This window comes from Toxorhynchites rutilus, chromosome 1, assembly GCF_029784135.1.
Source record: "Toxorhynchites rutilus septentrionalis strain SRP chromosome 1, ASM2978413v1, whole genome shotgun sequence".
Lineage (NCBI taxonomy): Eukaryota > Metazoa > Arthropoda > Insecta > Diptera > Culicidae > Toxorhynchites > Toxorhynchites rutilus.
In genome coordinates, this window is record NC_073744.1 from 161620321 (window position 1) to 161634820 (window position 14500).

At 40.0% G+C, this 14500-nt stretch overlaps 1 protein-coding gene across 3 annotated transcripts in view; it reads right to left on the bottom strand.

Moving 5' to 3' along the window:
* LOC129762044 (nuclear factor of activated T-cells 5) overlaps positions 1–14500 on the bottom strand; it is a 106672-nt gene that overhangs the window by 76251 nt on the left and 15921 nt on the right. For 2 of the 3 annotated variants that reach the window (XM_055760017.1, XM_055760018.1), the window contains one exon: positions 5378–6406. In XM_055760017.1, coding sequence (XP_055615992.1) covers positions 5378–5567 — 190 coding nt within the window. In that variant the 5' untranslated portion in view covers positions 5568–6406. The remainder of the gene's footprint in view (positions 1–5377; positions 6407–14500) is intronic. The other variant, XM_055760020.1, reaches the window with a different exon arrangement.

Consider the following 14500-nt stretch of genomic DNA (forward strand, 5'->3'; position numbering starts at 1 on the left):
ATGGATCGACCGATTTAAGCTGTCTATTTTGTTGAGTTCGTCTCCGCCCAAAAAAGGTTTATACGGCGAGGAATCGCAAAACTGAAGGAAAATGCAAAAAAGGAATTTTCCATATGCTCTGCCATGATATCATAGTAGGCGTTTGGTATATATCAATATTTCAGAGATTTTTAGCCTCCTGGGTTGATTTGGCTCTTTTCATAATTTCCTGGTGAAAATTCAGTCAAAATCTTCAAAAATCACGATTTTTACTCCAATTTCTCCTTAACTTTGAAACATTACATTTTTCCTTGAAATAAGCCATATTTGAGATTTGAAAAAAACCTATTTTTTTCAAATTATATATAATAGATTTAATATACATATTATTGAGTCCGACCTGTGAATATATCACTATGTGCACTATCTAAAACTAGCTTCAGAACTGAAACAATTTATTTCAATATCTGTTTACTAAAATCAATCACCACTAATGTTTGTTTGAGCATCGAGAGCGGATCATCTGATTGTCTATTTTTTGTGTTCATCTCCGCTCAAGGAATATTAATATGACGAGGAAAAAAGGAAAGTGAAGGAAAGATCGAAAACAGTAATTTCCCTGCCGTGATTTAGTATCAGACGTCGATAGTCCAATCGCATCGTATCGTTGGTGCTTCTAGTTTTGCGTTCCGTGTGTTTGGAACCAAAAAGGTAAGGAAGAATTCATTCACCCTCCATATACAGCCATCCCATGCCAAACCGATATAGTGGTTCGTCGAAACATTAGACCCGCTTTTTTTTTAAATTTTTTATTATGGTACCCATTTCCATTTTAAGGTGGTTCGAAAAACCAATTTTTCTCTTCTTTTTTTTTTCCAAAAATGACCTTTTTCAGAAATTGCATAACTTTTGAACCATTATTTTTTTGAAATTTTTATATTTTATATTTGACTATTTGGCTTCAATTTGGTATGTCGATTATCTGCATCGGTCCAGTAGTTCATTTTTTTAAAGAAGGGGACAAAATGAAGAAACCTCCGCTTTCAATGAAAATATAAAAAATATAGCGCCCTCTAATCCAGACTCATGTACCCAATCAAAAAAAAAAAACAAATACAATCACTTTCCAACCAAGCTCCCAGAGTTTCTGGAGAGTCACTACAGACGTGTGTGGCCTTGCTCTCCGTGAAATTGAAATTGAATCGAGGATTCATTTTTACCAAGACAATGACAAGTCACTTATAGTTCGCACATGCTTACATTATAATTGCTCAAAAGTTTTTGATACTCCTCCCCAATCTCCCAGCTTCAATCCCAGTTAAAAAAATATGAAAGTTATCTGTGTAGGAAATTTAGAAACCATCAAATCAAAAAAAACGATCTTAAAACGCATTTGATCAAAAAATGGATGAATATTCCTTCCGAATACACCAAAACACTCGTAGATAACGGCTAAATACCTGAAATTAATCAACGCATTATGAATCGAGTTGAAATTGCAACCAGAGTACGATTATGAGTTTGAGTCAATCTTAATACATTCGCAATTCTTAGAGAAATAAAAACCATTATTCTTAAAACAGATAACAAACCTTTTAACTATCATATGACACTGTGACTTCATCTAAATAAAATGTTTTGAAACCTTTTTTTTCACTTCCAAAAGAAGGGAAAAAAGAGATTTGCATGGTGGAGTGCGATTACGAGTTTGTACCACTGTATTTAAAATTCTACATGCAAACTGTCTTCAGAAGACTTTTACACATTACTAAGATTTTGAGATACAGAACTTGTTGGTCTTGATAAGCTCTAAACTTTGTTTTATCCCTTTCGTTTATTTATTTAGGCTCGTTAGCATTTAGCTGTAACAAAGCCGGATTTTTAATCGTGTACATGTCACATATTAAGTCGTATCTATAAACAGCACATTGAACAGTTGCCATATTGGGCGTAAGAGTACTCCTTCTATACCATTGCATATGATACATTACACAGTAGCCATTTAGGCGTAAGAGTATTCCTTCTGTTCTTCCATTGACCAGTTAGAGCGAACGACGGAGACAGTTGATATGATCATTGATGTGTTATTAACACGTTGACTGCCACTGGTGACCGACACCGAGTTTTCGCTCAGGCTGCGTCAGTCACCGGAGACTGACTGTATAACATAAGATAATAAAGGTAACTAATATAAGTGTATAAGCTTATAAGCATTCGCTTTTGAACAAAAATACCTTCCACTACGATAGGGAACGATGGCCCTAATACATTTGAAAATTTCCATAGAGTCGCTATAGAACCGTGGCACTCAAGGTGTTAATAGAACAACAGCCCAATGTTTCTTGCAGAGCAGAGCAGTTGTATGGATGAATCGATCTTATTTTGGCGTGGACGTAGTTATTCTGTAACAACACAATGATGGTCAACTGAGGGCCTTGAGAGCTCTAAACTTGTTAGTTTGATAAGCTCTAAAAGTCGTCCGAAGACAATTGTGATGTAGGATTTGAAATATTAAAGTAAGAATAAAAAAAAACCTGTTTTCTCTGGGTCACCCTAATGCAACATAGAAAAAAAGCTACATCGATTATATGATTTCCATTTTAGTTTACTCAAATACAAAAAAAATAACATAGTTTTGAAAATTTCACATTATGTAGAGTCAAATATGTATCAAATATGCTGAGCGCTCTATCATATGTGAACAACTTTGTCGAGTTGTCTAGAAAATAACAGTTTTTGTCTAGAAAATAACTGTCGAGCTCTAGATGCAAATTTCAGAGGCGACGCGTGACCAAGTGAGCTACCTGTTCAATCAACAATGGTGTGTGTGTGTGTGTTTTCTATCGGTTCCATCAGCTTCGTTCAGCAAAAAAAAAACTTCGAATCTCGAATGTGTCTTTTTTACACAAGGCGGCGCATTAGTAGTAGTGATCGCTTCGTACATAGCTGACTGCGTTTGCCCTGTCGCACTCGAAGATGCAGAAAACTGTTTGAATGACGGCGGGGTCAGATAGAAGGTTTGAACTCGATAATCATTACTGCTTATTTCGTAGTGTAGTGTTGCGTGCCGGTTGTGTAGTGTAGTCAAATGTAGCCATTAGATTACATTCTTCATGATGGAAGAGTTTCACCCAAACAGAAAAGAAAAAAATAAGAAGTGGGTTATATCTGTTATATAACCGCAAGGTACACGTAGGACTGCCTTTGGCTCGGTAATCATTTATTTAAAATTGCATCTGAATCTTGGAAAACCAAGTCGAATTTGTGAAAGGGTGCGAATATTCCTTCGTCCGGACGCATTCACAATCAAACAATTTTTCACGGCTGTTCCATGCGAAAGCAAAACAGAAATTGATGCTCTTGGATACGATCGCATCACGGGAACCGAATGCGCAACTATTCCTTTGCTCGAGCGCATTTGCAAGCGAGTAAAAGAAGCACAGCCAGATACGTCGGTTAATCGTTCGATTAATTCAAATAATCGAATATCTGAAACTATAATCGAGTAATTTTGTATTGTAATTTTGTAATTTTGTAATTGTCACTGTAATCTCGATTACTTGAAGAAGGAATCTTTCTCAGGGTTAATGCATTTTTAGGTTAAGAATGGGGCTACATAAATTGTTTAATCCAACACTTTTTTATCCAACCATCTAACATCGACAACCCGATAGACCACGCGACCAGAATGACAACGTGAAACGTGTTTATTACAAGAAATAATTATTCGCTTGATTAATCGAATATTGAAAGACAATTATTCGAATGAATCGAATATTGAAAAATGTCCCAACGATTAATCGATAATGGAATAAATGAAAAATTTAGACATCACTAAGCACAGCCTGCATGTATTCGCGATGACGATTTCTCCAGGTGCCTTGATTTTGCGTCCGTGTTCGGGAACACATTCCGATCGTTACAAAAGCAATCATCATCAATGAGCTAGATTGTTATGATTTCAATAGCCTGTTTTCGAAGCTATCTTAAAGCTATTGAAACGATTTGTTGGACCAATAAGTGACAAGTCATATAACTCATATAACGACATTTTAACTTTCGAATGAAGTGATTATTTTACCACTCCATTCAGCCGATAAAGAGGTATTAACGTTCAAAACCTTGCATTCCAGCAGAGTGATGCTTGTTTTCGAAACTTTAAACTTACACCCCGGTACAGAAATGAAAGACGGAGTCCTACGTCAATAAGGGTATTCGGGATAATATGGAAATTACTAGTAAAGTTACTTCGATAACTCCTCATCCATGCTACAAATGTGCAATAACAAAAAAAAGTCTACCTGTCCTATGAACAGTATGAACGCGGCAGAGACGCCACTGGCTAATTTCCACCTCAATGCGATTCTGGACCATTGTGGATAGTGATGTCTAAATTTTTCATTTATTCGATTATCGATTAATCGTTGGAACATTTTTCAGTATTCGACTCATTCGAATAATTGTCTTTCAATATTCGATTAATCGAGCGAATATTTATTTCCTGTAAAAACTACGTATCACGTTATCATTCTGACCGCGTGGTCTATAGGGTTGTCGATGTTAGATGATTGGATAAAAAAATTTTGGATAAAAAAATTTATGCAGCCAAATTCTTAACCCAAAAATGCATTAACCGTGAGAAAGATTCCTTCTTTGATTAATCGCGATTACAGTGACAATTATTCGATGTATTCATATTTTGATTCCAAATTATTCGATACAAAATTACTCGATTATAATTTCAGATATTCGATTATTTAAAATAATCGAGCGATTAACCGATGTCTCTAATTGTGGAATGGGATAGAAAATCGTGTAGCTTCGAAAATACACCATGCGAAACGGGCTATACCTCGTTCTACCTTTGAGTAGATCTAACATTAGAATGATTTGAAGCAGTGAATCAAAACTCAAGAAGCCCTGAAGACTCACAAGATAAATGCCTAGTCACTTCATCTCAAATGAAGATTGTGTTATTTCCTACAATTGAAAGAACCAAAGCACCCTTCATTCAATAATGTAAACATCCATCTCAATATAATTGAGCCGAAGTAACGTTCAACAAGTATACACCCAATTCGCCATGATCTCCAGAGGGCAACAAAGTTAAACACAGATAACGATAAACATCCAGCCCATCCACACGCCACCACCCCCAGCACCAGCACCAGCAGCGACACCATCGCGATCGAATTTCGCTGCCGAAATATAGCTGCTGCTGCTAGGGCGTGGTTTGGATTTTCTTCGTTTCCTGCCTTCCTTCCGGCAGAAGCAGCAACAGCAGTGCCAGCAGTTAACCTGTTGCTTCCATTCCACGGCCAGTGATTCCCCCTCCCATTTTTTTTTGTTTTTTCGTTTTTCTCTTCTTATGTTTGACATTGGACGAGAATAGACTCACCTGTTACTGCACTATTGCCACTAGCGTGGACTCCATTGCGGAGACTCTTCCCTTTGCCTTTACCCTTGCCGCAGCCTGCCGATGAGGTGTTCAGTGGCGAGGCAAACTGGCCACCAGTTGCTGCAGCATTTAGTTCGGCTTGGCTCGAGGGAACACGTCTAAGCGGTGATGTTGTACATTTCAAAAGCATGCTTTGCCACACTTTTCTCGCACTCCGAAAAAGCACTAGTTTTTTTTTACTCCAAATTCAAAACTATCCCCCAGCGGGTAAATAGGATATACTATTTTGACTATGCACCTTCTCACGGCACACGCAGAGCGATGCTTGAGCTCGCAGCAGCGTTTCAGCGATTTCTATTGCTCACTCTGGAATCGATCCTAATCAGAATGCTGCTGCTCCCAGTGCAGTACTTTCGTCGCTCCCGAGCCTTCGCTGCCTTAATCGCCAATTAACGAGAATTGTGTTTTTGGTAGACCCACACCGATAAGGCACCCACAGAGAAACACACTCATGCACACACACACAGTTACACGCTGATAGATAGGCCCGAACTGGGTATACACACCCGAAAGGATATTTACATAGGCAGACACAGTGCCGAAACGCGACCACGACGACGACGATGAGGACAGAGAAAGTAAAACACCAAATTTCACGCAGAGCTGCTGTGCGGAAATATCGATAAAACTTGCCGTATCCGTAATTCGGTCCTTCGGTTATCCTCTGTCATTGGTGCCCACACACACACATACACAACGGACCGACGACGCGGTGGGCAGAGAGGAAACGAGCTCTCTGGCTCTGGCACACGTGCGAATCGGTTTTTCACCCCGCGGGTTGTTGGACAGCAACAGTTCTACATGAATGTGTTCCCTCCTGGCGACTCTTCGCTGCTGCTGCTACTGTCTCTCTGTTTCCTAATGTTTTGTTTTGTTTTTCTTTGCCCTAATTGAGAGATGTGATACACAGAGTTCTGGGCTATTTATGGCTTCGCTTTTCCCCGCGCTCAATGGTACTACACACCAATCCTGCAATAGAAAAGGAAAAGAAATCAAATATTTATTTCATAAGTTGGCTCGTTGTTTGTTGTACAGTAACAGGTCTGGTATCGTCAATGGAACCGGGAAAGGAGTTGCTGGAAACGCCTATTCAAGAGTCCGTACATTGCATATATTTTTCAGCAATCAAAAAAGTTCCTTTCTCTGCGAACAACAGTGATAAGGTGTGTTTTAGCGTATCACCTACGAATACTGAGTACTTTCTAAATGGCTAGGAATAACTAATGCCAGGGCAACCTCAGATCCCCGCACCAAAAGCATCTTCGCGAATTATATATGATTAGGACAGGCGGAAGCTGGAATCACTCGGTAAGTATTACTTGCTAGTAAGCTAAAGTGATAAGATCGTCAAAGGTCTAACGCGGGACACTAAAAAACAAAAGGTTATGTATATACGTTATGTGAAAATAAACCATAGTTTAGCGAGTCTCATTTATTCGTGAAACACTTAACATGTGTCCTTGCAATAAAACCTGATCTGTATTATTTCTTTCTAAGTATCGTCATTCAGTTGGGATCTTTCGGTGGTTTAGATTTTGTTTACGCTCGAAAATCACTGGCTCAGTTAGAGCATTAAAGCCTGGCAAGCACGATTCAAATTTAACAATTTTTTTCAAACTGCCGAATGGAATGCTCGAAAATTTCAATCCATTTTTCATCCAATTTAGTGTTAACGTATGCATTAAAAAATGGACTATTTGGACTAAAAACTACAAAAAAAGAATTTAATGGAACAAATTTTCCTTAAATATTACGTTTATTAAGCCTACAACAAAAATTCTATAAGCAGCAGCAGCACTGTCAAGAAACTTCATGATTTTTTCATACTATCAGCTTCACCCCACAGCAAAGGAGTTGAACATCCTGAGACACTTTGTGTCCGCTAGACATAGCCGATCTGGCATTTACAACATCTTCTCCCTGTCGCTCCTTAAGCCGGGAGATCGAAACAACTGGCCAAACGGTGAAGGAGAATATGGCCAAAATGGACATTTTTATGCGGAAGCGTCAGACGAGACCGGCAGTATCTTAGCAGCAGGCAATCACCCAGAAGGAGTAGCTTCAGATGCTGGTGAAAAACTTCTTTTCGTGCTCATAATGGAAGACGAGACGTGCTTGATGCTAGAATTCAACGAATGGCCGAGGACCGGGTACTTTACGTTCCCCAGGTAAGCGATGACGTCGAATATATCATCCACATCTAGTTCTAGAAGAAGGTCCTTCTTTGACAGACGAGAAAGGAATGTCCAAGCCGCTCTTCTTCCGAGTCATATGGTGAACGGAGAACGAGTACGAAGTGCTTTCCGAAACTTGCGAAGGTGATGTGGTCTTTATGCCGAAGCGATGATCAGCCCATTATGCCAAAAGATCACTGGAGAATGGATAATGGATCGGCTGGAGATAAACATTGTCGCGTAGACCGCCAACTTCCCAATATACCCCAGCTGCGGCCTATAGAAAACTTTTAAGCGAATGGTCAAAATGGAGAGATAGCTGACTACCAAAGCCACGGAAAGGTAGAAGAACATGTGGACATACACCTTTTCATCAGCCATGATTGAGGTTCCGGACAATATTTGCTTCATTTGCGATACTTCATCAAACAACCCTGCCTCTTCCTGTCCAGCATACACTAGTTCTTCCGGCTTATTTAACACGTTAAGCCCTAACCGAGCTAGCGGACCAAAGATGAACTTTTCGTTTGACTCACGTTGGTCCCTGCGGATCAATAGGGGACTTTTATAAAAATCATTATAAATCTCTATAAAAATCTTAAAAATAAATCTTTATAAAAATCAATTTTCCGATTTCGTTGCTGTCGTTTCCTGTTGACACTCTCTTAAAAAAAAGTCCACTGTCGGTGCGATGAAACCAGCTCAACGTATTAATCGTTGAATGCATTGGAAGCGCTCTTGAACAGACTGACAAATAAAAGTTTCATTTTGAGGTTCATCCATTTGAGAAAATCAGCATGATCAAATTGTGATACTGAAATATATTGATATCGCGAGACATTTTCGTTCCTTTTGCCAAATGCGGGACGTTTCGCGGGGCGTAATCCTACGCGGTACATTTTGTTGAAATGCGGGACTGTCCCGCGTAACGCGGGACGTCTGGTCAGTTTATAGTAACTTCCTCAGACGATTGATTAAAACACTCGGACATTTTCGGGGAAACCAACCCTACGACTAGGTTTTCTATAGAATTTCAGATTGGCAATCTGTATAAATAAAAATGGAAGGCTAAATGTGTTGGTAAGCGCAAAACCCGAGGAAGGAATGGTCCAATTTGAGCTGTCTTTATTTTGTTGTATTCGTCTCTGCCCGTAGAACAATGTTATGTTATGATTAAAACTTTGAAAATTTTGAAAATCTTTGAGAGAATGTTACCGATCAATCAATAATCGTCGATCACAATAGGTTATCCGTGACAAATATTTTCTTTTTAGTGTGTAAGTAAAATGTTGTTTTGTTGTGAATGGTCTAATTGTTGTTAAATGTAAATATCTTGGTTAATAACAATCGATGTAAACCGACTAACTCGACATCAGGCCGACGTGGTTTGACATCGAGAAAAAAAAGATATCTGCCAATATTAACAGATTTAATTCCGATGGAAGTGAGAGGAAATGGAAGAAGGAAAAGGAGAAGAAATAAAGTGACAAAGAAAGGGAGATTGAGTGACTCGGTCACTTAGACGAAGCCAGGAAACGACAACGGTGTTAAGAAGTTGGAAGCAAAATTTAAAAGAGAATTGATCGATAGTTTTTTTTGTCTTTATTTAAGAGACTTTCAGCCGTAGGCTGGTTCGTCTCTGCTGATCGATAGTGAGCTTGAGCTTGGGTAGACTGTACACTTCGTAGTTGCATTCCGTGATTGACCTGAACCTACTAAATTGCACAAAGAACACACTGAAAAGCGCTTGGGAGTAGCAAACCATTCTCATTGTGCAAGTTTCGATTATTCGGACTTTAAATTGCCAATAACGACGCCGGCCACGTCCTTACAGTCACCGGGGGAAGGGAAGGAATGTTAGTATGATATTCGACACCCGAATGCCAGAAGGGTCGCCTCTATAGCGTGGTTCCTTAGCGTTTATCATGGAAAGGATAGTTGTTAGTGGAGAGAGGTAATAATCAGGATTCACTGAGGTAAGCTATGTGATTACATAAACACAAAGTATCGACTACTCAACGAAACAAAATTCAGAAAATCGTATCTGTCATAACACGTGGGAGAGATTATCTTCAGATAACCGATGAAGGAAAACCTTGATTAGACCGGCTATATTTTATTAATTATTGCGTGTGCTTTTTACTAAACTAAATCACTACGGCGAAGAGTTCTCTTTGGGAAACCTGACAAGGTAACCGAGCGAATCTCTATAAAATCAATGAGACCGGCAATACATTCTGTTATTCATCGCGTGTATTCAATCGCGACAGCGGAGAGTTATTTTTGGAAAACCTGAGAAGGTAACCAGATGAGCCTTTCTGAAACCAATAGAACCAACGATATATTCCGTTATTCATCGCGTATACTCTTTATCGAAGAAGAGAATTGATCGATCGTGAGTTGAAAAAAGACTAGTAAAGAGCCATCTTAAAATGACAAGTGAGTGGTAGAGTGGAGTGAAGAATTTGAAGGAGAAGGTCGCCTATTGGCCTTTACGAAAGAGCCCTGCAGCAGAATACGCTATTTCCCCGACGACGACCACGAAGGACAGCGAAGGGCTTCAACGATTACGGTACCAAACTAATTCCATGAACCGAACAAAAAACCATTTTAAAGAAAAATCAACTAACTTTCCTTTCAACTCCTTTACGCAAGCTAGTCCATTTGCGCAGACAGCTTCTTGTGTCCGCTGTCGACTGATTGTTTAACAGGTGTTTAAACAAGGTCAAAAAATATCTTCCTGAGGGCCAAAGCCGACCCTGAGAGCATGAAAAACGAGATGAGCTAAGCCGGGCAGTACGGCAAAAGCAGTAGTTAACAGGTGAGAATTGAAAATATCACCACTTATACCTAATCTCGATCAACCGTATTCGATGATGCTGCGGCCCAGATCGGAATCAAATGTTCATAGGGAAGTTCCTTATATGCTAGTAATGACTTCGGAAGAACTTTCGACAAGTTCATAGAATTAAATTAATGCTCACATGGTGTTTCAAACAAACTGGCGTTTAGTTGAGAGCAAAGAAGCCAACCATCCTGATTTTGCAGAATTTTCCAGATTTTTGGGAATGTTTTTTAATATCCTCATAAAAACTCAATTTTGTGAGATATTTTCTAAAATGATCCTGATTTCTCCTGATTTTTATGTTTTTAACTTTATCAGAATAATAATTATCGGTAATGCATGTATTGGGATCCCTGTCAAAGTTTGTGGGATCCCTGTCAAAGTGGGGATTGAATCTATCATAAAAAAGAGCGTTAAACATTGCAATCATTGTGGTGCACCAGTTGCAAGCGGAAGTTCAAATATAAAACGAAGTAATGAAAGTAATAGAACACAGATTAGAAATAGTCCAGAAACGAATACAATGAATGTATTGTTCTTGTAGAATTAAATAAAGCAGATACGAGTTCCGTTATATACTCGAAGCAAAAGACATTCAACAACTTGATTTACATTATTTTAAGAGAAAAAAGAACATATAATATAATATATTCATTTCCATCTGCGATTCGCTTCATGAATGCAAAGAAAATTATGATAACGTGAAGGAAATAAAAAATGGTGAGCGGCAAAATCTTAAGATGAGCGAAATTACAAACTGAAGGCAACGATTCAGGAATAACTTCCAGAATTAGTCAATGTGATAGGCGTCGTGTTCCATCAGGACAATGCCAAATACCATATCTCTTTAACAACACGACAAATTATCTTGAAGTCTGGCTAGAAGTTGCTGTCCCACTAGCTAAACTAATCAGATATTCCACCTTCAGATTATCACAGGTCCAGGTCGTGCCCCCGAGGTCTAGTAGTTGACGTCACACCTAACATGCCGGGGGTTCGAGTTTGATTCCCGTTCTGGTCGAGTGGGTTTTTAGTCAAAGAAATTTCCTCCAACTTGCACTGTGCTCACGCGTATTCTAGAGCTTGCCACTCAGAATGCATTCAACGCATGCTATTTGGCATAGAAATCTCAACTAAGTACCAATGAAAATGACGTAAGTAATACTACGTTGAGACGGCGAAGTTCCTCTAGGAACGGTGGTGACATTTATGAAGAAGAAGGTCCATGCAAAATTCTCCCAATGGCACGATCTTTGACTCTATGGACAGCATACAAAATCCCATCAACAGCTCTCGAGAAAGCTAACATGTTCTGGGAATGAAAAACTGGGGAACAAACTTAATATATAAAATTAAATAAATGTATGTCTGCCAATGAAAACTAGTCTTCGCTTTCCCGAAAATCAGCAACCTCATATGAGCTATCTTGATTTCTTCTTAATGTTTATTTTCATTTTCCTGATTTTTGAAAATTATAGTTGGCATCCCTAGAAACGGGTTGCTCATGTCTTCTCGCTCGGGTGCTGTCAGTTCGATCAAAGATGGCGTCGAAACAACAAGCACTCCGCGAGCGCGGTGTCAAGGAGAAAAGTTTACAGTAGACCACTTTCGGGACGAAAATGTGCCGGTGAGCACTGTTTACCGGTAATGGCGTCCAGCGAAGATCATGACGAAAAAGAAGAAGGAATATCTGGAAAAGCTGTTCGACAACAAGGACGGTACGAGTTTGCGTGACGCCGGCCGAAAATTTCGCTGCTCCCATTTCTGCATCCAGGAAACTATCAAGCAGGAAGGCATCGTCTGCTCGAAGAAGACTAGGTACCCAGAATACACGGACGAGCAGATAGCGACCGTGAAATCTCAGTGCGGGTGGATGACGAAGAGTTAGCGCGAGACGTCGTTTGTGCTGGACGGCGATAGTTATTTTCCGCTGTCAAAGTTCTACATTCCCGGCAATACTGGTATGGTATAGTGTCAAGGCGTGCACGTATGCACGCATGCATGGCGAAGTACAAATGCAAGCATAAGTTTGAGAACAAAGTTATGCTGTATATTGCAATCTCCGATAAAGGTTGAAAGCCCTGGTTTAACAAGCCGAGCGGACAATCAATCAAAGGGTGTACCAGGAGGAGTGCCTGGAGAAGATTCTGGTTCCGTTCTTAGAGTAGCATCATTCTGACCTGTAACAGTTCGACTGAAAAGTTCATAAGGTTAACGTCTAGATGACGCCTCTTGCAAAAAATCTACTTGACTATCACAAAGCACCATCTTTCAATGAATACGAGTCAAAATTTGACAGCAATCGGTCGATTGGTTCGTGAGTTACAGCATTGATAGTGAAGCAACCTTTGTTATTGTGAAAAAATTGAAACATTCGAATGTCGTGTGCATGAATGCATGAATTGGGTTTGGAATTGCTTCCGAATCAACCGTATTCTCCAGATCTGGCCCCCAGCGATTATTTTCTGTTCGCAAACCTGAAGAGCATGCTCGCTGGCAAGGAATTCAAGACCGATAATGAAGTGATTACCGAAACTGAGGCCTATTTTTGAAAAATCGAAAGAGTACCATAAAAATGGTATCGAAAAGTCGCAAGATCGCTATAATCGCTGTATCGTCCTCGAAGGCAATTATGTTCAATAAAAAAAATTGAATTTGGAAAAAAAATAGTTTTACTGTGTTACCTTAAAAACTTTTCAGTCGAACTGTTACGTCTTCTGGCCGGACAAGGTGTCTTCCCATTACGCAAAGACGTTGGCGTACCTCGAGGAAAAACAGATACCGTACATACTCAAGGAACAGAACCCGGCTAACTTGCCCCAGTGCCGTCCGATAGAGGATTTTTTCGGTACCCTCAGTGCCCTGGTGTACAAGAATAATTGGCGGGCCACGGACGCCGAGCAGCTGACCACGAGGATCCGGAATTGCATCCGGAAGATGGATGTCAGTGCCGTTCAGCGCTCTTGTGAGAGCATCTCCACCAAGTTGCACCGTACAGCTGAGCACGGTTTGATAGCGTTTCGCGAGCGACATTGAGCGAGTTGGCTCAGTCATGTTGCAACAACGTCACTCGACAAGACGTGTAACGATACCGACTGAATCGAAGAGCCGTTTGTCGTTGTAATATTTCAGTTACCGCACAAAAAAAAAGGGTAGCCAAGACATTGTTGAGTGACATGATTTCGAAAAAAGGCATCTTAACGCACGAACGCAAATTGGTCGAGTGGTGGATGCATAACTACGCTGAGCATTTCACCTGAACGTTATTAAAGAATGGGTAAATGTGCCTGGGGCATTCGTATCACTGCGGGTGTATTCTATAGCAGGCTTAGCAGAAATAGCTCCGGTGGTTTCGTTGTAGCTTTGCATAACGACGCATTGAAGGACGACTTAGACTTCAGGAATACAGACGTTCATTTGATTCAGTACATCGAATACTGTAATCAATGTTTGAGGGTTCGACGGTTATTCCGTAATAACGAAAATGATGCCAACAAGTAACGCAACCTACGGTAAGAATGTGGATTAGGCCTGAAGAGACGGATGACTGTTCTGAAGCTTAAAGTTTCTATAATCAACATTAACAACTATGACTCACCTCACAATTTCAGGCAATGGCGATCGATGTGTGGGTCTCGAGTGAACTTTCGGAATCGTTCGGTATCGAGACTCACAGTGATCTTCGACCAGGCAAAGGACTCTCCTTTTTGCCATTCAACGAAGCGAGTGTGTTATATGCAGACAGCAGGTTTCAAACTATGTTCAACAAGTGCTCTCAGTTTGTCTTCTTTACAGACGAAGTAAGCATTATCGAAAGGACACATGCGGCGGTAGCGGATTTGTACATCCAACTGAAATACGAATTAGAGCTTTTCGAGCTTACAGTGAAGTTGCTCAAAACTAAATAAATATAAACTGGGGAACTACGATGACAACTAAGGCTACGAGCTCGAGCCGATCCGCCTACCTTGGCTCACTAAGGACGACAACAACCATCGTAAAGTTCGCAATTCAGCTCATTCCATATTCTGCTTCTAACAGTTA